At 41.0% G+C, this 26219-nt stretch overlaps 1 protein-coding gene across 1 annotated transcript in view; it reads right to left on the bottom strand.

Annotated features, from left to right (window-relative positions):
* Positions 1 to 1304: 1304 nt before the first annotated feature.
* The window catches only part of LOC140122894 (saxiphilin-like), a 45596-nt gene continuing 20681 nt past the window's right edge, over positions 1305 to 26219 (bottom strand). Inside the window, exons 7-22 of the mRNA XM_072144136.1 lie at positions 22429 to 22647; positions 21192 to 21410; positions 17732 to 17923; positions 15115 to 15250; positions 12376 to 12431; positions 9284 to 9447; positions 8160 to 8301; positions 7938 to 8086; positions 7746 to 7842; positions 6283 to 6324; positions 5842 to 6006; positions 5598 to 5748; positions 4352 to 4416; positions 2937 to 3121; positions 1526 to 1727; positions 1305 to 1411 (exon numbers count right to left, since the gene is read on the bottom strand). Of these exons, the coding sequence (XP_072000237.1) occupies positions 1320 to 1411; positions 1526 to 1727; positions 2937 to 3121; positions 4352 to 4416; positions 5598 to 5748; positions 5842 to 6006; positions 6283 to 6324; positions 7746 to 7842; positions 7938 to 8086; positions 8160 to 8301; positions 9284 to 9447; positions 12376 to 12431; positions 15115 to 15250; positions 17732 to 17923; positions 21192 to 21410; positions 22429 to 22647 (2276 nt within the window). The 3' untranslated portion in view covers positions 1305 to 1319. The remainder of the gene's footprint in view (positions 1412 to 1525; positions 1728 to 2936; positions 3122 to 4351; positions 4417 to 5597; positions 5749 to 5841; positions 6007 to 6282; positions 6325 to 7745; positions 7843 to 7937; positions 8087 to 8159; positions 8302 to 9283; positions 9448 to 12375; positions 12432 to 15114; positions 15251 to 17731; positions 17924 to 21191; positions 21411 to 22428; positions 22648 to 26219) is intronic.

Below are 26219 nucleotides of genomic sequence, written 5' to 3'. Positions count from 1 at the left end.
GAAGATGATGACTACGTCCTCTCAGCAGTGATGGAAGGAGCAAGCAGAGGCCAGTGCTGGAGATACAAAGAGAAGATAAAATTAATAAATCTTCAAACATTTTATTAAAACTTGCTTTAGTAGACATGCGTAAGACTACATCCCCATATGTACATTTCTGTTATTATTGATGTATGGGTTTTGATTTATTGTGACACATCTCATTAGTCTGGATACTTTTTTTTTTACCAATCGCAGGTGGTGATACATTTGATCAGTAGGAGTCCTGCACTACAATATGCAGTAGCCAAAAAACGGTTGACCCATACAAGGTTGTTGAAAACTTACAACAATAATAATTTAAAGGAAATCTACCACTAAAAACCAACAATAAAAAGCTGCAAATACTCACCTCCCCTCCTCTTTACCTTGATCCCGGCGTTGTCTGTTATTAGTCTTGACAAACCAGGATTGCCTAGAAAACAAACTTATAATTAGCAGCACGGAGTGCGGGGACAAGATGTCTGGGGCTCCGGGCTGCTAATTATGCACACCCCTCACCTCCCTCTCCCATGATGGGAGCATGGCAGAACGAGGTGACGTCATGCAAGAGGCAGGAATTAACAGCTCTCGTGTGACTTCACCATGCTGGGAGAGGGAAGTGCGGGGGTGTGTCATAATTAGCCACCCAGAGTCCAGGACATCTTTTCCCTGCACTCCATACTGCTAATTATAAGTTTGTTTTCTAGGTGATTCCTGCTTGTCAAGACTAGCGTAAGACAGTGCCGGGATCAAGGTGAAGAGGAGCGGAGATGAGTATTTGCAGCCTTTTTAGTGGTAGATTTCCTTTAAAAATGGTGTAAGCCAATGTCTTCACATTAATATATATGTATATATAATATATAATGGACATCTACCACCAGGATGAAGGATTGTAAACCAAGCACACTGGCACACTGGTGTGTGCCCCCTCTGTCAGGACCTGCTCTTCTTTAAGCTTCTTATGCCCTTATTTTTAGAAAAAAATGCTTCAAAAGATATGCAAATGAGCCTGAGGGGCTCATTTGCATAATTTTAAAAGCATTTTTTTGCAAAAACTAGGGTATAAGATGCTAAGAGAAGAGGAGATCATGCCAGAGAGGGCACACACCAGTATGTCAGTGTGCTTGGTTTACAATCCTTGATCCTGGTGGTAGATGTCCTTTAAATCCTTTACTTGGTAGTGTCTTATATTATTTGTATAAGTTCCCAATGATCTGTAAAATGCTTTGTAATATCATGGCACTATATAAATATATAATTAAAGATTTATTATTATGTTAATATATTTTTCAATATTTTTAGTATATTTTCCTACATACTCGCAAACTCTTTAGATTTTTGGAATTCATTACGTCAATAGAAGGTTCGTTCATTCCTGGTAATAAAATACCTTCAGTAAGCCAGGAAAAAAAAAAGACTTTGCTAAAATCCCACAGAATCTTTCAATTCATGAAATTATAAAATGAAATAATTCATCACATTTCTGGAAATTAAGACCCTGTACCTGATGGTGGGAAGCAGTGGTTATCACTGTGCACAGCCGTATAATAGGTTTTGCCAAAATAATCCTCCATGATGTCTTTTTCTATCATCCTATCAAACTCGATCAAGCATTGTGTGTTATCGCTGAAGAGGAGGTTTTGTCCGTTACTTGAAGAAAACATCTGAAATATGTCCTTCTGAAATCCTTTACGCCCAAAGAGAGACTGAGGAAGAGCAAATATTGGGATTAAAGGTCAATGACGTTTTACTGTAATGGTACTCTGAGGCGCTCCAGGGGTGTTTCCCAAGCACCCCAGGGTAATTAACATAATTTTTATAATTGCTGCAATTGCGGTGTATAGAGTTACTTTAAAGAAGTCCCGAGGAACATCATTCCTCGGGAACTTCTTAGTAGGACACATCTACCATCAGTAAAACTGATTTCAACTCCCTAATATTGTGTAGGACCCAAAGCTCTGACCTATGAAGGCTTGGACAAAATAACATTATTAAAGATGTCCGGATCAATCTTCCAAAAGGACATTAGCTGTCACAGATTCACTTTTATTTGTTTGTCCTAAATTTTGTAGTTTGCAGCCAATGCATGCGGGAGACACTCCAAAAGACTGAGCATTTTGGAAATGTTCTGATTGGGTCAGACCGACATTGCCTTGAGGCCCAGGAACTTCAGAGCTATTCCTCACAAATCTATGACATTTTGACAATATGACTCTATCTGTAGATAGAGCTAGAGAGAACAAGATACAAATATTTCTCTGAAAATGTCTAATATTCATATTCATATGTCAACACATGTTATTGTTATTATAGGAAATCTACCCCCGAAATCAGGCATGGATAGTCTAGAGGCAGTTACTCATAGATCCAAGCACCATGTGGTATTCTTCTTATATTTGTTATCCATTCATGAAAATTATGCTAATGAGCCTAATGGGGCTACTGAGGGAGTTACCAGAGACCCTCCATGATGCAGATTCACAGGATATGACATTGTCTCACCCTGCACCTCTGCTCCCTCAGCACTTTCCCCTCCCTCTGCCCTATGTTATCTCATGCCAACACATGAAATTTCAGCACACATTAGGAGGGGGGAAATGCTCCTGCACATTGCAATAGCCTGTGAATCTACAGCACTGAGGGGTTCTGGGATGTGCCCCAGTGGCCCTTGAGGCTCATTAGCATAATTGTAAAAGTTTATTTTAGAAGGATGGAGGCCATGGATAACAAATATAAAAAGTTTGCCACAGTCATGGTGCCTGGATCGATAAGTAAGTGTCCCTGGTATATCATGATGGATTTTGATGATAGATTTCCTTTATTATAGTAAAACAAATGTTGAGAGCTAAATACAAAATACACAACTTTCTTAGACAATTGATGTATCTATTGGTTGATCCATACGCAGCACTTACCTGCTGGTTAACAATAATTTTAGTTACATCGCTGGCACTGTCCTTCCGGGTGACGACAGCTCGAGGAGGGATGCCGGCAAGTTTGCAGTTTTTGTAGTTACTGACAGGGGCACGAGATCCATCAGGGCATAGCAACTCAAAATCTGTGGACTTTAAATCCTTTGCCCATAGAGCAGGATTTTTACCTGAAAGACAAATCAAATCATTTGTCATGTGTACCTTATTGTTTTTGGTTATTATTCATGTATTAATGGTGTTTTACAGGAATTCACGGCTGGGGTAACCAAGAAAAATTTTCCTTGTGGTGGTCTCCTGTTCTTCCACACTCCTGGAACCCATATGAAACCCATACTGACCAATCAGTTTAGGAGTTTAGGAAACCTCCATACACTTTGGGAAACAGAAGGTAAACGGAAGACCCTCCATTCACCTTACATTTCTGTTTTGCTCTATGGAAAAATAATGAAAACCCCAAATGTAAGTGTGAACTGAGTCTAATGTGTGTCCTTTGTCGACAGGTGATTAAAATTCTGCCCCTATATGTTTGGATGACCACCTGTTATAGTCAGATATTTATATATGTTGACCAATATATGTGGCATCAACTAATATAAATATGTTTTTCTGTAATCCAGCAAGATTAGGATGACTGGTTACAATTGAGGGAAAGATGAATACCGCCAAGTACAGAGATATCCTGGATGAAAACCTCTTCCAGATGCTCTGGACCCCAGACTGGGCCGTAGGTTCACCTTCCAACAAGACAATGACCCTAAGCACACAGCTATAATAACACAGCAGAGAACATCTCTGTGACCATTCCTGACTGACCCAGCCAGAGACCAGACCTAAACCCAATGGAGCATTTCTGGAGAGACTAGAAAATGGCTTCCACCAACGTTCACCATCCAACCTGAGGGAACTGGAGAGGATCTGCAAGGAAGAGGCAGAGGATCCCCAAATCCAGGCGTGAAAGACTTGTTGTATCATTCCCAAGAAGACTCCTGGCTGCACCAGCTCCAAAGCTGCTTCTACTCAATACTGAGCAAAGGGTCTAAATTCTTATTACCAAGTGATATTTTAAGTTTTTTGTGTTTAATAAATTAGGAAAAATATCTACATATCAGTTTTTTATGTGAACATGGTACAATAATGAGCAAAAAAGAACTTTTGATTTCATCAATTGGCTGCTATGAAAAAAAGAGTAAAAAATGTAAAGTATTCTGAATACTTTCCGTACCCACTGTATGTCCTCAGAATATCACATTACAATAATACAATATGTAAATGTAGATTTCCAGACAAAAATGGAAAACATAGTTACCCCTGCTCTACACCATGCCCAGATTGCGCCCAGATTGCATTGCAGTTTTTATTCCTACGTATTGTAATTTTGCTGAGCATGGTTGTCTTACCATCTGTGTTTTCAAATACAGCGGTGTGAGGCACAAAAGCCACATCTCCTTTCTCTGCCAGACACCTACAGTCAGAATTCAAATACAGAAGATGTCAAAGTAAAAATTCAAATGAGCTGAATACTAAAAATGTAAGCAAACTATCATAATGATGGTAATTAAAATATTACAAAAATGTAGTTTTTATGTTAAAAGGGTTGGCTACTAAAATATATATATATCTATACATATTATACTTATCCGGGAATACATTTCTCTGCATTCCAGGTGAGTTAGGGATCACATGGCCCACCGGAAATTCCAGTGAGATCCCGGGTCCTGCCTACTTCTGGCAGTTTAAGAGAGATGTTCACTTGATACTGTGCCCATGCCCTTCCTTAATAATCACTTCCATGTCAGCCTTTTGTGGGTTATGCGGATGTCAGTGTGTGCCCCACTGTCAATTGAGTGGTTATCAGCAAGGGGATGTGCATGAAGTATCAAGTGAATGGATTGATCTGCCAAAAACCAGGAGAGCACAGGATGTCAAAGGAAGTCCCAAGTCAGGCTGCCAGTCACATGATCTGCAGCTCTCACACACTACAGAGAAAGCTTACAAGGGCAAGTACAATATGGGCCTTGGTAAAGTTTCTTATTAGTGGCCAACTCCTTGAATGTCAACATAACAATCCACAAGACAACATATGAAGATGGAACAATTTTGAATTACCGTATATACTGGAGTATAAGACGACCCAAGTATAATCCGAGGACCTTAATTTTACCACAGAAACCTGGGAAAACCTATCGACTCAAGTATAAGCCAAGGGTGGGAAATGCATTGGTCACAGCCTCCCCATTATATAGCCTGCCGGACCCTGCCCCATAGTATATAGCCAGCACCTGCCCCCAGTATATAGCCTGCCAGCCCATATTCCCCAGTATATAGCCTGCCAGCCCATATCCCCCAGTATATAGCCAGCCCCCTGCCCCAGTATATAGCCAGCAGCGGGGAAAGCTGTAGAGGTGAGTGTTATATATTTTTTATCTCGAGTATAAGCCGAGTTTGGGTTTTTAGCACATTTTTTTTGTGCTGAAAAACTAGGCTTATACTTGAGTATATATGGTAATAGTTAGGAAATAAGAAATAAGCTGCAAAGTCATTGAAAACAGAAATGTGCTGTGTATCTACATATTTTCTAGTTCCTAGTGTAATAATAGTAAGGAAAGAAAAACAAATAGTATCATTCTCTTAAGTTCACGTTACCTGATGGCCCCTTCGTTGCCGTAGTACGCCTCTTTGTCATTTGGAGAGCACTTTGTCTTTGCTTTGGTGTTTTGTGGATCACCAATGCACAGTTTGCAGAGATTGGATTTAGTCGTTGATCCAGGGGCACAGCTCTGATTAAAGTAGGACTCTGCTCAGGACACAAACACAAGAAAGGCATTCTGCATTGCTTCTCAATGCTGTGGCAAAGTGTCCATATAGCCATGGCTTGTGATCTACTCACCAACGTCACATGTTCTGCTCTGCTTATTAATCAGGCTAACGGGGACGACCCATCCCGCCAGGTGGCCGACACCAGTGTGACACGACTTCTTGCCTTTAAGATTGTTCCAATTGATATCTTTGTCTCTCTTCTTTACAACAGCCACTGCCTTGACTGTGCCAAAATCTACGCCATGCACAAATATCATATAGTTAATGTGACAGAAGTTATAATTTTAGAGGAATGAATCACAACACAAATCCTACGGCATCAAAAAGCTAAAAATAGAAATCTGATATACATTGTTACTGTATAATAACTCCCAGTGGTGCATCCAATAAGCACCTCACATACAACGCTATGGACACATAAAAACTAGTTATGGATACAATATCAATGGACAGTTGGTTGATCCCTTCCAGATTTCTCATGCTTCAGTGATTTATTCAGACTGAATTTTACCTTTTATTTGGGCTCCACGACTCTGACATGGGTTGAAGTCATCTAGCAAAAATAGAAAACATATCAATAGTCAATAGAAATTTATGTTCACAGCTGTGTAGGACATGTCACATCTCCAAGCTAAAAGTCCGGCATACAGAAACTTTTTGCCTGACAAAGTTATAGATTCTATAAAGATGCTTGACAGACACCAATTACAGTTAACAGAGATCTCTGCAGTAGCATTGTTGTCCATCAAGGGAACCTGTCAGCAGAGAGCAGTTTTTAGTAGTGCCCTTGGTTCACATAGAATTCGTAAAGCATAATCCAAAACATTGTTTATAAAATCAATTACTTTTATGGTTAGTGAAACAAATTATATTGAACGTTACCTGCCTCCATACCAGCTTTCTTCATTGAGTCCCAGGGGTGTATGTTGAAAGTTGCAGAGTGCCCACCCCCTTCCAGCCCCTTCCCTCCTCCTGTTTTTGCTGAGTGTCACATGCAAGCTGGGCGGTCAGCAGCTTATACTTGACATGTGCAGATAGCAGTGAAGACGGGCCGTCCGCACTGCTCGTCTGATTGCTTGGCAGTGAGTCGGGTACGCAGCTAACTATATCGTTTGCATCGTCTCCCTGTTGCTGCTCAGGCAGCTGTGCTCCTTTCGAAGCTCTTTGAATGCTCTTTGATTTTAATATAGAGGGTGACACACCCCTGGGACTTAAGGAAGAAAGCTGGCAGGGAGCCAGGTAAAGTTCAAAATAATTTATTTCACTAACCATAAAAGTCATTTATTTTATAGAAACTGTTTTGGATTATACTTTACTATGTCTGTGTGAATCTGGGCACTACGAAAAACATCCCAATAGTGACAAGTTCCCTTTAAAAAAAATTGTCTTGAATGGTAAGTTTTTAGATTTAAAAACAAATCATATGGAAACATACAGGTAAACTTAGAATATTTCTTATGTCACAATGGTGAAAATGAAGACATGGGTACATAGACATGTGGATTTGGGGGTGGGCCTCGCATAATATAACATTGAAACAAAGGAACAGTCAGAGAGGGGGATGGAGTTAAGGCCTTAAAAGCCTTAGCGCAGAGATTTCTTCCAGTCGGCATAGCATTGATGATCTATTTAACCATTGTGAGGGCGATGGTGTCAGAGTAGATCCCTAAAGAATTTATCCAAAATTGCTGAAAACAAGGGATCTTTAGAGCGTAATTGTATTTATTTAATGTTTTTTTTGTAGGCATATTGTATGTAGGCTACCCATCTCCTGAACTACTGAATTAATTACGAGTAAGTAAGTGCTAAAAAGTCTTCATTGTCCACCCTCTTGGCTCATTATGGATTTTGAACATATGCATCTAGTTGTCTCCTAACTTCTGTAGATGGAAGCTTCAGATGGCTTCAAGTTGGGCCACATTTTGTAGATGCTGGGCGAAACAGAGTACAAATCCAAAATCTTGCTCTAGTTACCTTTATTGTGGTACTCCTCAACAATTGGGACGAGCCCACACTTCAGAGCTGTGTACATGTTCTCCACATTGAGGGTCACTGCTTCAGCTTCCCCTTTCTGCAAAGAAAAAACATTACTGATGTCCATATGACTACTCACCATCTTGGAGATAACCTGGATGTTTCTTGTTCCTGCTACTAAGGATTACTTACCAGGACCTTTTCAATGCATTGCAGTGTTGTAAATGGCTCTGTGCATTTAATAGCGCCCCCACTCACTGCAGACCAGTCATCACATTTCTTCTTCTCATCACTGCTTTGTGGACACCAGCGTACCTCCTTGTTGGATGGAAGAGGTTCTCCTATTAAAAAATTCAGAATATTGAAACACATGCAGAGGTGCCTACCTACTCTTAAATCACCCAATGTCCCTACCATGCATTCTTTTCATGGCGTTAAACAATTCTGGTCCCAAAAACAGGAAAGTGTCCATCGCTAATGGAAGAGATGTCAACGTGGTGGTTGTGTCAGGTGGATTCTTCCCATGAGTAGAGCTGAAAAGTTTACATTCTTTTTTCTGAGATTGGATAAAATATACAAAGTCACACGGACAAGTCTTACATTTAATTCCTTTACTTATGTTATGTGGTGACTATAATTAAAAGGAATTATCTGGAATTCAAAGTGTAACAAAGTTTTTGATTAATTTGCATAAATCAATAGAGCAGAAGATAATAGTCAACTTTTTAAAAAAATACTATATGTTCCTGTTCCTTCCTTTTCCTGTGCCTTTCCTCCTTATTTACGCAGTTTGTTTAAATGAGTTTACTGACCTGCATCCACTGACAGAGAGATATAAAGGAACCTGATAAAGTATCCAATGGCTTAACTCCTTACAGACACTTAATAATCTACTCTCCTCTTAAAGCTAAATCATCAAAGGGGATTATCTAGGTATGAAAAGAGTTAATCATTAGCCTCCTTATCTGTCTGAAGTGTTTCCAAAAGAGGAAGACTTTTGGAAACACTGCTCAATGCAGGAGAAAGAAGCATAAAATGACACAGAGAAGCTACTTTACTTAAGTATATTACAAAGTTTACTATAATCCCCTGGTCTAATAATTTCTGAGATTAAAAAAAATAGCTTCGCTTCAAAAGTTAAGTTACCCTTTAATATTGTGGATGTTCAGTTAATTCTCTTTAGAACTTTAGAACACCACCTTAAATTTGGAAAAAGAACCCAGAAACTTATGGTAAGACTCATAAAACAGCAGTTTTTCTCCTATTGCAGATTCCTCCCCAAACTGCAAACTGGTGCCACTTACCATTATATACTCTGTGTGCTAGTTACACTGGGGGGGGGGGTGCATTTATCATGTATCGGCATTTGATAGCCCCACCACACATCCAGCGCAGCTTGGCGTGGAGGTGGTGGAATGGGGACGGGATTGCTATGCGATAGAATTTGTGATTATTTCAGGGTTTCTACGCCACTTTGGTCCTGATAAATACCCACCACAATGTGTGCTTTACTTTTTAACATGGATAACTTTATCTACCTGGGCTTCAAGGAGATAGTCAGTGATATCCTTAGTCTTTCTCCCAGTGTGTCTGGTCACCACAGCAGGTCTGGGGACTTTTCCAAAATGACAGTGTTCATATTGGCTCAATGGTTTTCTAGTTTTGTCTGGACACAGCAACTCATAATTGTCTGAGTATTGTCCTGAAGAGCAAAACACAGAGTTAAGACAGAAAGCTCGAATTTGAGGCCAAGAGTAAATCTATGTGTGCTTTATCATATAGTACTTATATTTGTGTCTTTATTAATAGTGGAGAATTTGACATTGGTATGTGTAAAATGGAAAATAAGGGTTAATTAACAATTAAAAAAATTTATAGAATAAAGATAAGAACTGATATCAATAATATGATGAAAACATAAGAAGGAAGGTACTGAGAATATAAAATCAATTAAAAATTAAAAATAAATATAAAATAATAAAAAGAAAACCTACACATTTGATCGCATCTGTGAAGCAATTTTGTAACTTCACAGTAAATTACGAGGCGGTTCAATAAGTACCCGTGTTTGAGGACAGAGGGCATTCCTGAGGGAAGTTGGTGTCATCATCGTGTGCTGCCATCTATCAAACGACGGTAAAACAAATTGCAGACTGATTGATAGGTTAGTTTGGATTTGGCAGCCGTTTGAGTAAGACGTGTTTCGTGATTTTCGCTAAGATGGAAAAGTAGTATCGTTCAGTAAATCGCTTTTTGCTTTTGGATGGGAAAAAATGCGAGGAGATAAAAGCAAAGTTGGATGCTGTTTGTGGGGACAATTCGCCATCTATGACCACAGTTAGATATTGGTTCAACAAATTTAAACGTGGGCGAACATCCGCTTTTGATGAGGAGCTACCAGGACGCCCGGCAGACGTGGTTACCGAGGAAATCATTCAAAAAGTCCACAACATGATACTCGCTAATCGAAAGTGCGCAAAGTAGCAGAGGCCATAGGTAAAAAATTGTAGTCCCAATGGGTGCTGACGGTGGACAACAAGCGGATGCGGCTGTTAACTTCGAAGCAGTGTTTGGAGCAATTTAAGCGAGATCCAAAGGAGTTTTTGCGTTGAGTTGTCATGGTTGATGAAACTTGGATTCATCATTACACACCAGAAACTAAGGAACAATCAAAATAATGGATTTCTCCCAGTGAATCTGCTCCAAAGAAGGAGAAGACAGTCCCATAGGCCGAAAAGTTCATGGCAATGTTTTCTTAGGATGCAAACACTGTCATCCTCATGGATTTTTTAGAAAATATAAGAACAATCACTGGACATTGCTACAATTAGTTATTGGTCCGCTTTGACAAAAAATTGAAGGAGACACGGTCGCATTTGGTGAAAAAGAAGGTGCCGTTTCACAACGATAACGCAGCAGCACATTCATCCGGAGTTGTTGCGCCAAACAGCTTGAATTGTGTTATGAATTGCTGCCGCACCCCCCGTATTCACCTGATCTGGCTCCCTGCAACTTTTTCTTGTCCCCTAAATGTAGCTCAAATGAGGAAGTCATCGACGAGACATAGGCGTATTTTGGGAAGTTCGACAAATTCTATATTTTGGAGGGGTTAAAAAAATGGCAGGAACGTTGGGAAACGTGTATCTTTCTAAAATGGGACTATGTTGAAAAATATATATATTTTTCTTTAAATGGTGTCTTCATTTCTATCCTGGGTACTTATTGAACCACCCTTTTACAAAACACATTCTCAAATCTGGGAGTTATAAGAGATTGCTGGTTCCTTAATGATTCCAGAAATGAAGACAGCATAGCATAGGACCCGGGTTCCTGGTACACAAGGAGTATGTCTGAGTATGTTGGTGCAGTTTTTTTTCTTTATATGCAACTTTTTAGCCCGCCCTTATTTACACAATGACCGAAATATTCATATAAAGGAGTTGTAGAAAGGAAAAAAACACTTGTGAACAAGCAGGTTCACCCTCTAGCGGGCGTATCCACAGTGATAGCAGCCATAGCAGCTGCTATGGGGCCTGCAGTGTCAAGGGGCCCGACATCCGACCTGACACACTGGAGAATGGAGGATGTGCCCCATTATATACATATTATGCTGAACATTGTACACCATAATATGTATACAATACTGCACATCTTCCACAGTACACAGCAGGAATCAGTAGCTTTGATAAGAAATGTTGGGGGAGAGGTAAGTGTATAAATGTATATATGTGCTTACAAGTGTGTAAGAGTGTACAAATGTGTGCGTATACAAATATCTATTTTTCCTAGGGGAGATAGGGGGCCCCATACAGAAGTCTGGCATGGGGCCCTGCCTCTCCTAGTTACGTCCCTGCATTCCCCCCTTCTATATTTGCTGAGCACTTATTAAGTGCACTGAGAAGATTGTGTGAATTGTTCATAGCAGCAGGACCACAACTAAAGGTATTTATACTCCAGCATTGTAGCTGGACTATGTGCACTGGGGTGTTCTCACATTGATGTGCTATTCCATTTCTGTATTCAACTGCTCCATGGCTCCTACCCATTGCTCTGAGTAAGCTGCAGCAAGCTTCTAGTTGGATACTACAGTAATCACTCAGAGCAGCAGGGAGGGAGTTCAGTGCGGACATCTAACGGCACAGCAGTGTGAAAACACTTTTCTATGATTGTAGCTGGACTTGCAGCACTGGTGAATACATTCCTTCTTTGGCACCATGTACGTTCTATATAATCTGGTACTATGGAGCACTCTTCTGACTATATCAGGGAGCTTGCAGATGAATTTACAGTAGTTTTTATTTCATAAGGATATATATTTTGCCTGTGGATTTTGCATGTAGTGTATTGTGGTCCCTGAATATCCTTCATAATATCCTTTTTACCCAAATTACCTCATAACTAAACAACAAGATTCCACTAATATTTTTTATTACAGAGAAAACAATTAACATTATTGCCTAAATAACATAAACAATAATAGCATTGGTTGTAATGTACTTCAGCAGGTAGAATGGAATGTTGCAATTAGATTATGAAAATAGGAAAATATATTGAACCATAAATAACAGAAACATGCAACGGTAATTTTGAGAAACATTATTATTTGAGTGAATTGTTAATATTACGTTACCTGATAATACTGTGTGCTCCACAAAAGCCACATCGCCTTTATCCTCTCTCAAACACCTGTCCCAAAAAGAAAGTACATATAGTAATAATAGTGTCAGCATATTATAGAGGAGAAGCAGAAGAACAGATTGTACATAGTGTCCTATCTGCAGGCAGCATGTTATAGAGTAGGAGAAGCTGAGCAGACTGTACATAGTGCCCTATCTGCAGGCAGCATGTTATAGAGCAGGAGGAGCTTAGCAGATTGTACATAGTGTCCTATCTGCAGGCAGCATGTTATAGAGCAGGAGGAGCTGAGCAGATTGTATATATTGTCCTATCTGCAGGCAGCATGTTATAGAGCAGGATGAGCTTAGCAGATTGTACATAGTGTCCTATCTGCAGGCAGCATGTTATAGAGTAGGAGAAGCTGAGCAGCTTGTACATAGTGTCCTATCTGCAGGCAGCATGTTATAGAGCAGGATGAGCTTAGCAGATTGTACATAGTGTCCTATCTGCAGGCAGCATGTTATAGAGCAGGAGGAGCTTAGCAGATTATACAGTGTCTTGTTTTGTGGAAAGATTTGTATTTTCCAATGGGTTTATTTTTATGGTAAAAATAGCATGAGGATTCAAATTTATTACCCCTTTCCTGCAACCGGACAGCATAAAACAGATTGATTTAATTATTCTATTTTAGCATCTATTACATTATACCCATATTGTCAGGTGTATAAAAAATAACAAACTAACTAAAAATTGCAATTTTAGTGCTTCCTACGTTCAAATAAAATGTAATACATAGCGATCTAAAAGTCAGATGTAAGATGTACCCTATAATAGCACCAATATAACTGCTCCCTTTTTCCTGCTATAAACAAGCCCTAATAACTCTTTTTTGATTGAGGAATAAAAAAGTTAAAGCTCTCAGAATATGGCGACACTTATGCAAATGCGGTTTCCATAAAAAGTAGTAAAATATAAGAAAACTTGTACATGTTTAGAATCTCCTTAACCATACTAAACTATAGAATAATTATTTCATGTTTATTATAGTGTGTGGTGAACTGATTAAATGTTTAAAAAAGCAAGCGGCAAAACAGCTGTTTTATTCTGTATGGTTGCAGGAAAGGGTTAATAAATTTGAATCCTCATGCCATAAAAATAAAACCATTTGAAAATGCAAATCGCAAAAAAACAAGCCATTACATGCCCATGTTAGATAAAAAAATAAAAAAGTTATATCTTTTGGAATTTGAGCAGGAAAAAAACATAAAAAGATCTGTGTCCTTGTGTCCTGAAGACCATTTTAGGCTGTGTCGTTAAGGTGTTAAAGTGTAACTGTAAACGTATAAAGTTTTTTCTATAGCTTTAACACATTTTCCTATATACATTCATTACCTTATTGCTGTTTTTTACCTACTCTCCTCTGCTTTGTACTTGCCTCAGCGCCTCTCCCTTCAACCCTGCACTCTGGTTGTCATGATAAAACTGTACATGACGGGTCAGTCATGTCATGCTGGGTCATCAATGGGTGCAGAGGAGGGACTATGTGATGTGTTTGTAATTAGAGGAAGCAGATTTGTGTATTTAGGTCACTGTAAGGGTACATTTACACAGCCATATGCCGGCCGGGCGTGCGGACATACCGCTGGAGAGGAGGTGGAGTTGACCCCCTCATAGAGAAAAGCCGCGCACGGCCGCACACACAGGGGAAAGATAGAACATGCTTTACCTTTTCCCTGTGGGCGGCCGTCTGACTGTACCCTAACTGTAAGGCACGTTAGTATGGATGTGAGGATGTAAAACTCATATTGAATTTATCTGTCAGGTAAGGGTCATATGTGCGCTGTGGGCACAATTAGGGAACTGCATTTAGTAAATGACTGTATGTTCAGTGCAGGATGAAAGATCCAGTGATCTGTGCTGCCAGAGAACCCAGAATCAGAAGTAGATATTATGGTAGATTCCTCCTGCCTCTGCCCTAATCTGTAATTTAATAATCCTGGAACCTAAACTGTAAAATGTCTCACATACCCTTATATCCAGAAACTTGCTTTGAGGATAGTGGAGGCTTGTTTGGAGTGCCCACGTGTTGCTGGCTTGTTTGTCCAAAAGTAATCCAAGTAAAAAAGAGTATACGTGGCACATCCCATAAAACTTCAAAACTTTATTCTTCTTACATTAAAAAAAAGTGCAGGAAAAGTGACATGTAGGTAATCCACCTACGCGTTTCAGCTTGCTCTCAAGCCTTAGTCATGGCTAAAGTTTTGAAGTTTTATGGGATGTGCCACGTATACTCTTTTTTACTTAGATTACTTTTGTTAAAAACTTTATTTTAGTAATATGTAAATTAACTGCAGAGGCTACTAGGGCGTGTCCTAGCCTGGCCTGACACTGGGAGCTAAGGCTTCTCCACACCCCAGTAGCCTCTGCCGTTAATTTACAAATTACTAAAATAAAGTTTTTAACAGTTTAGGTTCCAGGATTATTCAATTACAGATTAGAGCAGAGGCAGGAGGAATCTACTATCACATCTACTTCTGATGGTAGATTCCTCATGGTAGGTTTCCTTTAAGATAACAAAGGCCTACTTTTTGCGTGGAATCTAAGAGTGTCTGAATCTCATTAGCGTTTTTACCAAGTCACGATAATGGTTTCAATTGATGTCAGATTATTGTCCTTTCTAAGATGTCTCAGTATCAGTTTCCGGAGCAGGCTAGCGTTTGTAGATGTAGTCCTTTACTACATCCCCACTCACCGGAAGGCTCCCTCATCTCCATAGTACGGTTCTCCAGGACTTTGCTTACACTTATCTTGCTGTCCTGCACACTGCTTACACAAGTTTTCTTCCTTGGCTCCTGGGGCACAGCTGGCAGAGAAGAACTCGGAAGCAGCTATGGTAGAAATGAGAGACATCAACTTATAGTCATCCAGTCAAGAGAACATATTACATAGAAGTACACAGTATTATTACATGCAAATAATAAACTACAGAAGAAAACCTCATAGGAACAAACCAAATGTGTAGTAGAATAATCCACAACATAATATCCATATTAAAAGAAGAAGAAGATTATTTTGTTAAAAGTTTATCCATGACCATTGTAAGTTGAAGGCTGGTCAGGTAATGGAGAAGGTGTACATCTCACCCAGATGTCTAAAATCCAGATATAATAAACCTACAATAAGGAATCTACCAATGGCCAAGAATCGTGACTTTGCTCCCCATTTCCCCACCTCCTCGCCAAGTGGGTGGAGTGGGGGTGGAGTTCCTGACGCAGGTTACACTACGCCTTAAGTAGAATTGTCTCACCTGATATCAAAGTGCCTGATATACTGTATATTTTTTGGACTATAAGGCACACCGGATTATAAGGCGCACTTTCAATAAATGCCTGCTAAAACGTCTAAGTTCATATATAAGGCGCACCTGATTATAAGGATGAATGACCAGCAGGTGGCAGACCTGTGCACAGTTCAAGGCAGCTGTTGTCTGTAAGTACGGTTCATATATAAGGCTCACCGGACCATAAGGCGCACTTTTGACTTCTAAGAGAATCAAAGGATATTTTGTGCGCCTTATAGTCCGAAAAATATGGTACAAAGAGGACAGTGCCTCTTCACATTTCTACTGCAAGCAAAGCCGAGGGGTTACATTCACCAGGCATTTATTAAATGTATTGGGTTGTATTTTTAGGGAATTTTTAGTAGACTGGTTGTGGGACTTGCCATTCCCATCCCTTCAAAGTTCCAACATTATGGATATTCCTGAGGAAACTCAAGTGACTGGGATTTGATGAGACTCTGCGAATAGAGGTGAAACACTCACAGGTGTAAACCACTGCATTAAGTATGTCAGTAAGAGGAGGGATTGAGAAAGAGGGAAAGTTGTGAGTGAAAAGGTTAAAATTTAACTTTTATTGTTTATATATAAAACATAAGGATAGTGTATTTTTTACTAAAAGTTTTTTTAGGTAACACCAGTGGAATTTCTTCTTGGTTCCTTTATATCACACCTAGTAATATTTTATACATTTGTAGGGATAACAATAGGTAGAGTTACCCCAATTTAAGGCTGCATTCACACTTTGCATTTAGAAATGCAATCCAGATGCAAGTAGTCAGGATTTGGCCCGATGGCATATGCGTTTCTATTGAAACGCGTGCAATTGGTAACAAGCACCTGGTGTTTTGCATGTACACAATGCAAAACACCGGGTGATACTTACCAATCGCATGCGTTTCAATGGAAACGCATATGCCATTGGGCCATGCCCTTCCACTTGCGTTCTAATCGCGTTTCAAAATTTTAACGTGTAACTGCAGCCTAACAGATAGTGGAAAGCCAGTAGAACGCTGGACAGTGGACTGTTGTGACCACATTGTAATAGGTGATACTACACAATATGATACAACTGTAGGAAATTTGTACATGACAACCACCTTTATAGACAATTACACAAGGGGGGGGGGGGTTCTTTCTATCTAATATAACATGCAAGGAGCAGTTCTTTTTATACAGTTCAATTGTTAGGTAACCTACAAATGTTTAGTTAGAGCCCTGACGGGCAGGTGTCTATTTTCTGCTTTTGCTTATCTGCTGCACAAGCATATCTGTATTTCGAGTGAATAAACTCACGATTTGGAATTTTACCATAAGAATCTGGAGCTTTGTCAACCACCCTGCACCCCCAGACACAGTGGGGGGGATTTATTAAACCACAATTCTGGTGGTTTTGCGCCAAAAACACTGTCTAAAATGCCTTGCATCACAGTTTTAGACTTTTTTTTTGCAGTTTTCTGACTTGTCCTGAAAAGGGGCGTGGCCTTCTGGGGAAATGGGTGTGGCATTGCGTGAAAAGGGGTGTGGCTTGTATGAAATCGACCGCACAGTTTAGACCAACTAAAAGTAGGATTCAGGATTCATCATCACTGTGATAAATGTGGCGCAGCAATAGACAAGTGTTTCCCTCACCCCATGTTTATGTATTCAACCCTATGACATCTTACTGGCACCTCAACTCTCCAAATCATACAGCAGAAAGTAATCTTTTCAAGCAAACTTATGCCACCTGAATTATAAACTTCTTCAAAATAAGGAGGATAATAATTCATATGTTTCACTATTGATTAGAAAATGTATATTTACAATGGAACCAAACATAGGTAGGAATTAGGGTGATGCCACACATGGCGTTTTTTAAAAACGCATCTGTTTTTGACTGTTTCCATGCAGTTGGCTGCTTATAACCTGTTTACAGTCAAAAACGGATGCATTTTTAAAAACTCATGCTTAAAAACGGATTAAAAACGCCATGTGATAAATCACCCTTAGAGTTTGGTTCTTCATCTGAACTCTCTTGTACTAATCTTACCTTTTTCAAAAGATTTTTTTGCAGGTCCTTCCCATAACAGGAATTTCTTGTCGAGGAGTGCACTCATAGGAGCAACCCAACCAGCCGACTCTCCCACCGCAGAATGACAAGATCTTTTGCCCTTCAGTTGGTTAAACTGGAATGTACTTGATTTTTTGACCACGGCTACTGCATAATGGCACGTCACGGGATCTAAGATATAATGTACAAGATAGTAATATAATAATAAGCTTTATTTATATAGCGCCATCAAATTCTGTAGCACCTTACAAATTATAGTAAACATGTCTATAAATTGGATGACACCAATGTTAGTACTGTTACCCTAACACACTGGGGAAACATACCATAAATGGGTCACTTATCTTGACATTTTTTACAATATTTCTTATGGGGAACATAAAATAATGGGGAGAGGCACAGACAGAATCATCATGGCCCAACTGATTTACAATAGATTTCAGTTTTTATGAGGATTTGATGTTATACTGCAATTAATGTATAATTTTTTATATCAGCAGTAAGCTCATAAAGTCTAGTAATTCAAGCATGTGTTGGAGATGGTCACCACAAGCAGTCACCATATATGAACTTGAACATATTGGGGGTCATTTACTAAGGGCCCGTTTCGCGTTTTCCCGACGTGTTACCCGAATATTTCCGATTTGCGCCGATTTTCCCTGTATTGCCCCGGGATTTTGCACACGATCGGATTTTGGCGCATCGGCGCTGGCATGCACGCGACGGAAATCGGGGGGTGTGGCCGAACGAAAACCCGACGGATTCGGAAAAACCGCCGCATTTAAAAAACAAAAAGTGTCGCGGAGCTTACACTTACCTTCACCAGGAATAGGCCGGTGTACTTGAGTGCATTTCAGCGGACTTCACCTTAGTGAATCCCAGCCGGACCCGAATCCACCGCAGAGTACGCGCCGCTGGATCGCGAATGGACCGGGTAAGTAAATCTGCCCCATTGGTTCCAAGTCTTTTTGGATGCTATTCTGAAAAATGTATACTGCTGTTGTTTCAAAAATGCTTTCCTAATTTAACTTTTTTTTTCTTTTCTTTTCCTGCAATTGGCCATTTGTTTTGTAACTTAGAAATTGAAAAAGACCAAAGTCAAATGAATGTAATTTTTCCTTGGGAATGCGAATCTGCCGTAAAAAATGGGATTTCCCATTTAAGATTTTTAAGTTGCCGTCCTGATATCTTTGTTATACCCCGTATTTACACGTGTATATATATATATATATATATATATATATATATGCGGTCCCCTACTTAAGGACACACACCTTACAGATGACCCTTAGTTACAGACGAACCCCTCTGCCCAGTGTGACCTCTGATGAAGTCTCTGGATGCTTTACCGTCAGACTGCAATGATCAGCTGTAAGATGTATGTAATGATATTTTATTGATAATAATTGGGACAAAATAAAATTCTGCCTGGAGTTACAATTATGAAATATACAGTTCCGGCTTGCATACAGATTCTACTTAAAGGGGTTGTCCGAGAGTTCCGAAAAAAAACTATAGGTGGCCGGGAGCGGGCTGCTTAAAACAATAAAGATTTACTTACCTTCAGGTGCCCTCCGGTATCCAGCGCTGCTGTCGCTCCGGTCCGGGCGCCATGTAAACAAACATGGCCGCCGGAGCAGCTGCATTCAGCTTCCGGCTGGCCGTGGCTGGGTACACCTATCCCTCCCTGTTCACAGCATTGTGAATGTGGCCCGGAAGGTTGTCGGGTCCGGCCGGAATCTGAATGCCGCGGTGCTCCGGCGGCCATGTTTGTTTACATGGCGCCCTGACCGGATCGACAGCAGCGCTGGATACTGGAGGGCACCGGAAGGTAAGTACAGCTTTATTGTTTTAAGCAGCCCGCTCCCGGCCACCTATAGTTCTTTTTCAAAACTCGGACAACCCCTTTAAGTACAAAGCCAGGGAACCTATATCACACTAAAAGGAGGAAAAACAGCACTAATAGCAAAAATGTTTGGTAGGTGCAAGAACAGGTCAAAGGCAAAATATATCAATTGATAGTAAAAAAGATAATGCAGCAAGCCAAAAATTTGTAGTGAAAAAAAGAAAATGCCTTTATTATAAATGTGTCGAGTGATATTTCAGCTCCTTAGGACTGGAGCATTCCTCCTTTTTCTACAGAGAATGGGGCATATTTACTAAGGGCCGTGCATCTGTTTTCTGTCGGACTTTGCACGATCTTTTAGGTGCAAACTGCTTGCCCACATTTGTGTAGCATGCAACCAATTTATGGAATAGCTGTACTAGACATCGGGCGACACAAATTAGGGGCGTTCCCGTGCTCAGTCACATATATCTTGCAAAGTCTGTCGCATGCTTTATGTTAAAGGTGCACCACAAAAAGTTGGTGAACTCTGTTAGTGCAGGGGGCGCCAGATTCATGAAGAATGGGCTCCAGAAATTCTGAATTTGGCGCCCCCTGCATTATACATAGGCAAACTGCATTTAGTGCAATTTGCACTACTCTTGGTAAATGTGCCCCACATTTACCAAGGAGTCTACACCATGGAGTCTACATAGAAGGATTTGCGAGCAGGACACTGCAGCTGGGAGAAGAGTGATAACAAGCCCACACTATAGCAGTTTTATCATGACTCCATAGCCAGTAACAAATGAACTTCATATTCCAGTTTTTTTGCAGATGAATGTCAGTGCTGCACACCAGGCTGTTTCCACCTCCCCCTCCCCTCTCCATAGATTTGGATTGTACACAGTTCTTCTGTGTCAGGAAGGTGTAGGGGCATGTAAGCTGAAAAATGGGCATTTTTCATTAATAAAATATATAACATCGTTTCTGGAGATGCTTATGTGGGATAGGCGCTAAGAATTTAAAAAAATTAGAAAAGAAAAGAGGAGAGTTTATTTTTTGTGGATTGTAGTTTCATACCTGTGACCTCACACGTCTGAGGTGACTGCCCAGGTGCCGTCCTTGTACCCGCTATCTCTTCACCAGCTTTGGTAACACACCAGCAGTGCCCGGTGCTGCCATGACACTGCTTTGGACTGTAGTTGCCTCTCTCATCACAGTCAGGTAAAAACGCTCCTCGCATCGGCTGTCCCGCACCCAGCACTTTCTGCCGTTCTCTTGTACAAGGTGTTTCAGCTAATACAACCGCTATACAACAACAAGGGGTAATAGTGTGTGGATTATTTAGTACTAAACAGCAGTGTGTTTTCTTCTGTGGTTATAGTTAAGTCTGCAAGAAGTAAAGTTAACCGTAACTTCCTAACTCGTCTTACAGAGGAATCCATGGTTAAAAAACACCATTCCCCATGTTACTTCAAAATATCATAAAAATGAATTGCAAAATAGGTTTCCAAGCTGATACATAAATATAGGTACCCAAAGTATTACTAATATAAGTGTGTAATAATGTAAAAGCATAGAGAGTGATGTAAGAGTAAAGTACGTTCCTACCTGTAGCTCCACATGTTGGGGCTTGTTGTCCAGGTGGGGTTCTGGTACCAGGGATCTCTTCACCATTTTCTTTAACACACCAGCAATGTCCGGTGCTTCCATGACACTGCTTGGGATTGTAGTTGCCCTTTTCATCACAGTCCGGCAGAAATGCTCCTGGAGCCGGTCTACCAGCGCTAAGCACTTTCTGACGTTCTTTCAAGCAGGGCGTTTCTTGTGCTGAGGGCAGATGATAAGTGGCGATTTTTTTTCTACCATTGTCTTAAAAAGTTACCTAAATGTGTTTTACAGTCAGTACAAATTTTGTTCTGTCTGCAGAATAGTGGATAACTTGTGGGGGACCCAGTGGTGGGATCATAAAAAGGGATGACCCAAAATGAATAGAGAAACTGGGCACACTGTGGGGAACATTTATTATAGCCGTTTCTCCGTGTCCATGTCATATGAAAAAAAATTGGGTTGGTTAATCAAGAGGCTTAAACCCCCTGATGTACTGTCGTGCAGATGTGACGTAAGGCAAAGCTACCACAAGCCCGACCTGGCGTAGTTTTGCATAAAAACTTGTGTAGAAACACTGATAAATCTCCCCGTGGCTCTATTCATCTCTTTGGCAATGACATAGATAGCACAGCTACTTCTGTCTGTGTCACCACTGGGACCCTCACAATTCAGTAAGTTATTCACTATCCTGTTGATAGTGGGAAACTTGAAATGACTGGTCAACCTCTGTGACTTTGGAAATGGATATGATAACCTACATTAAGTACTTGCAAGTTATGTGTAAATTAGTCACAGGTGGATGGACACTAGCGGACCTAGTCATAGAGATCTGCCACTGGATTACACATGACTTACTGAATGGCCACTCTCAATTCAACACTATGCGAGTGACAAAAATAGCAGAGATTATAGCACACAACCTGCCATATGGTTGAATGGAGAGTGTGCGCGCATGTACAGCATACTCGCCTTTCAGCCAGGCAGTGGTATGTTTCACAGCGGACCCCCCCCCCGCCCTTACTGGGATAAGTTCTGCTCCCAGAAGTAAGACCCTCATCCTAGGGATGTGTCATAAATAGTCTAGGCAGGAAAACCCCTATAAGGCCACATTGAGAAGGCTGCGTGCTCCTCGGGCTGGAACCTGGGAGTAGCACACAGCCAAGAGGAGGAGGGAGGAGAGATGAGCGCTTCTCACTCCTCTCCCTCCATGGAAATACAAGCCCAGCTCAGTTCCTACCTGTAGCTCCACATGTTGGGGCCGGCTTTCCAGGTGGGGTTCTGGAACCAGGAATCTCTTCACCATTTTCCTGAACACACCAGCAGTGTCCGGTGCTGCCATGACACTGCTTTGGACTGTAGTTGCCCTTTTCATCACAGTCTGGCAGAAACGTTCCGGGTGCAGCTTTCCCAGCACTAAGCACTTTCTGCCGTTCCTTCAAACAGGGCATTTCTTGTGCTACAAAGAATATATACAATTACATATATACATATAGATTAGTACTTTAGTCTATTTAAAAAAAAAATGTTATTAGGACTGAATAATACAAATGCAATAACAATTTTCTACATTATTAAATGCATGTAGCTCATATATATTTATGGAGAAAAGTATTGCCCACTTTTATGAAATTGCATTATATTAATCAAGTGTTAATCACCGATTTTTAAAGCAGGGTATATCTTGAATAGAAGCATAATCATTCTCAAAACACATAAAAAGTATGTCAGGATAAGTGGTAGTGGAACCTCTGGACCATCGCGGACGATGACGTAAGCCGACACCTGGAACCGAAGTCTAAGTGGCACCCGGTTTTCACCAGAACCCAAAGCGGGTTGGACTTGCTGCGACGTGGAACCACCAGGTCGTTCCACAGCGTGACTTTGTCCTCTGTGGCGGCCAGGGTGAATTACAGAATCGTAAGGCAAACTCGTGGTTGGGGCCAGGCAGGAAGTCGAGACAGGCAGCACAAGATCAGAGTGGGGGATGTAGTGGTAGGTCAGGACAGGCAGCAGGAACAGAACAAGGTAGGTCAGGACATCGGAGTCAGGAACAGAATCAAGGTCACAACCGGAAATCATGATAATCACAAAGGGCATGGAACAAAGCTTTCTCTCAGGCTTGGACACAGGAAGAGGCTGGCTATTTAACAGGATTGGCAGCCGGCCAGCATGCCAAGCTGTGGGAGATGCCACAGGAACAGGGAGAGGTAAGGGCAATTGCCAGCAGCCGTGTCAGAATTGTTTTTTAACTACTGATAGATTTCAGCTGGTGTCATGACTTTACATGACTTTTTGTACCTCTAATGTTTTGGTACTTTTTCCCTGTGTCATTTCTTCAGAAATATAGCTACTTGGTGATGTTCTCAATATTTATTTCACCTCACACGTCTGAGGTGACTGCCCAGGTGCTGTCCTTGTACCCGCTATCTCTTCACCAGCTTTGGTAACACACCAGCAGTGCCCGGTGCTGCCATGACACTGCTTTGGACTGTAGTTGCCTCTCTCATCACAGTCAGGTAGAAACACTCCCCGTAACGGCTGTCCCGCACCCAGCACTTTCTCCCGCTCTCTCGTACAAGGTGTTTCAGCTAATATGACAGCTATACAACAACAAGGGGTAATAGTGTGTGGATTATTTAGTACTAAACAGCAGTGTGTATTCTTCTGTGGTTCTAGTTAAGTCTGCAAGAGGTAAAGTTAACCGTAACTTCCTAACTCGTCTTACAGAGGAATCCATGGTTAAGAAACACCATTCCCCATGTTACTTCAAAATATCATAAAAATGGAGTGCAAAATGGGTTTTCAAGCTGATACATAAATATAGGTACACAATGTATTGCTAATATAAGTGTGTAATAATGTAAAAGCATAGAGAGTGATGTAAGAGTAAAGTACGTTCCTACCTGTAGCTCCACATGTTGGGGCTTGTTGTCCAGGTGGAGTTCTGGTACCAGGGATCTCTTCACCATTTTCTTTAACACACCAGCAATGTCCGGTGCTGCCATGACACTGCTTGGGATTGTATTTGCCCTTTTCATCACAGTCCGGCAGAAACGCTCCTGGAGCCGGTCTACCAGCGCTAAGCACTTTCTGACGTTCTTTCAAGCAGGGCGTTTCTTGTGCTAAGGGCAGATGATAAGTGCCGATTTTTTCTACCATTGTCTTAAAAAATTACCTAAATGTGTTTTACAGTCAGTACAAATTTTGTTCTGTCTGCAGAATAGTGGATAACTTGTGGGGGACCCAGTGGTGGGATCATAAAAAGGGATGACCCAAAATGAATAGAGAAACTGGGCACACTGTGGGGAACATTTATTATAGCCGTTTCTCCGTGTCCATGTCATATGGAAAAGAAGTGGGTTGGTTAATCATGAGGCTTAAACCCCCTAAAGTACCGTCGTGCGGATGTGCCGCAAGGCAAAGCTACAACAGGCCCGAACTGGCGTAGTTTTGCATAAAAACTTGTGTAGAAACACTAATAAATCTCCCCCTGTGTCTCTATTTATCTCTTTGGCAATGACATAGATAGCACAGCTACTTCTGTCAGTGCCACCACTGGGACTCTCACCATTCAGTTGATAGTGGGAAACTTGAAATGACTGGTCAAACTCTGAAAAAGGAAATGATAACCTACATAACGTATTTGCAAGTTATGTCTAATTAGTCACAGGGGGAGGGACACTAGCAGACCTAGTCATAGAGATCTGCCACTGGATTACAACTCCCTCTCAATTCAACACTATGCGAGTGACATATGTAAATAGCAGTGATTATAGGCACACAACCTGCCATATGGTTGAATGGTGAGTGTGCTCGCATCCTTTCAGCCAGGCAGTGGAATGTGAGCGCTTCTCACTCCTCTCCCTCCATGGAAAGACAAGCGTGGCTCTGTTCCTACCTGTAGCTCCACATGTTGGGGCCGGCTTTCCAGGTGGAGTTCTGGAACCAGGGATCTCTTCACCATTTTCCTTAACACACCAGCAATGTCCGGTGCTGCCATGACACTGCTTGGGAATGTAGTTGCCCTTTTCATCACAGTCCGGGAGAAACGTTCCTGGTGCAGCTTTCCCGGCATTAAGCACTTTCTGCCGTTCCTTCAAGCATGGCATTTCTTGTGCTACAAAGGATATATACAATTACATATATACATTACATACAAAGTACTTTAGTCTAATTTGTTTTCCATTTTTATTAAATGCCTGTAGCTCATTGATATTTATACTTTATGGAGAAAAGTATTGCCCACTTTTATGAAATTGCATTATATTAATCAAGTGTTAAGCACTTTCTGCCGATTTTTCAAGCAGGGTATTTCTTAAATAGAAGCATAATCATTCTCAAAACACATAATAAGTATGTCAGGATCAGCGGTAGTGGATCCTCTGGACACCTGGGACTGGAGTCTAAGTGGCACCTGGTTTTCACCAGAGCCCGCCGCAAAGCGTGGTACCACCAGGCGCACAGAATTGTAAGGAAACTTGTGTTTGGGGACAGGCAGGAGGTTGAGATAGGCACCACAGGATCAGAGCCGGTGATGTAGCGGTAGCTCAGGACAGGCAGCACGAGATCAGAGTCAGGAATGGAATCGAGGTCACAACAGCAAATCAGGATAAACGCAAAGGGCATGGAACAAAGCTTTCTCTTAGACATAGACACAGGAAGGGGCTGGCTATTTAACAGAATGGGCAGCTGACCAGGGCGTTGAGCCATGGGAGATGCCACTGGAACAGGGAGAGGTAAGTGCAATTGCCAGCAGCCCTGAGGAGCACACAGAGGTACACGGGTGCCCCTGCGACCCATGTACTCATGACAAAGTAGAGGGTAGCAAAATGTATTTATAGGCCATCAGTTGAACCAGCTGAATTTATTTTTCACTAAGTGTGAGGATTGCTTTCCGATAGATTTAAGCTGGTGTCATGACTTTACATGACTTTTTGTACCTCTCATGTGTTAGTACTTTTTCCCTGTGTCCTTTCTTCAGAAATATAGCTACTTAAAAAACTGGTGATGTGCTCAATATTTATTTCA

The sequence above is a fragment of the Engystomops pustulosus genome, chromosome 3 (assembly GCF_040894005.1).
Source record: "Engystomops pustulosus chromosome 3, aEngPut4.maternal, whole genome shotgun sequence".
NCBI classification, from domain to species: domain Eukaryota; kingdom Metazoa; phylum Chordata; class Amphibia; order Anura; family Leptodactylidae; genus Engystomops; species Engystomops pustulosus.
Note: the sequence above shows the minus strand (reverse complement) of the source record. Positions and strands in the feature narration are given on the sequence as shown.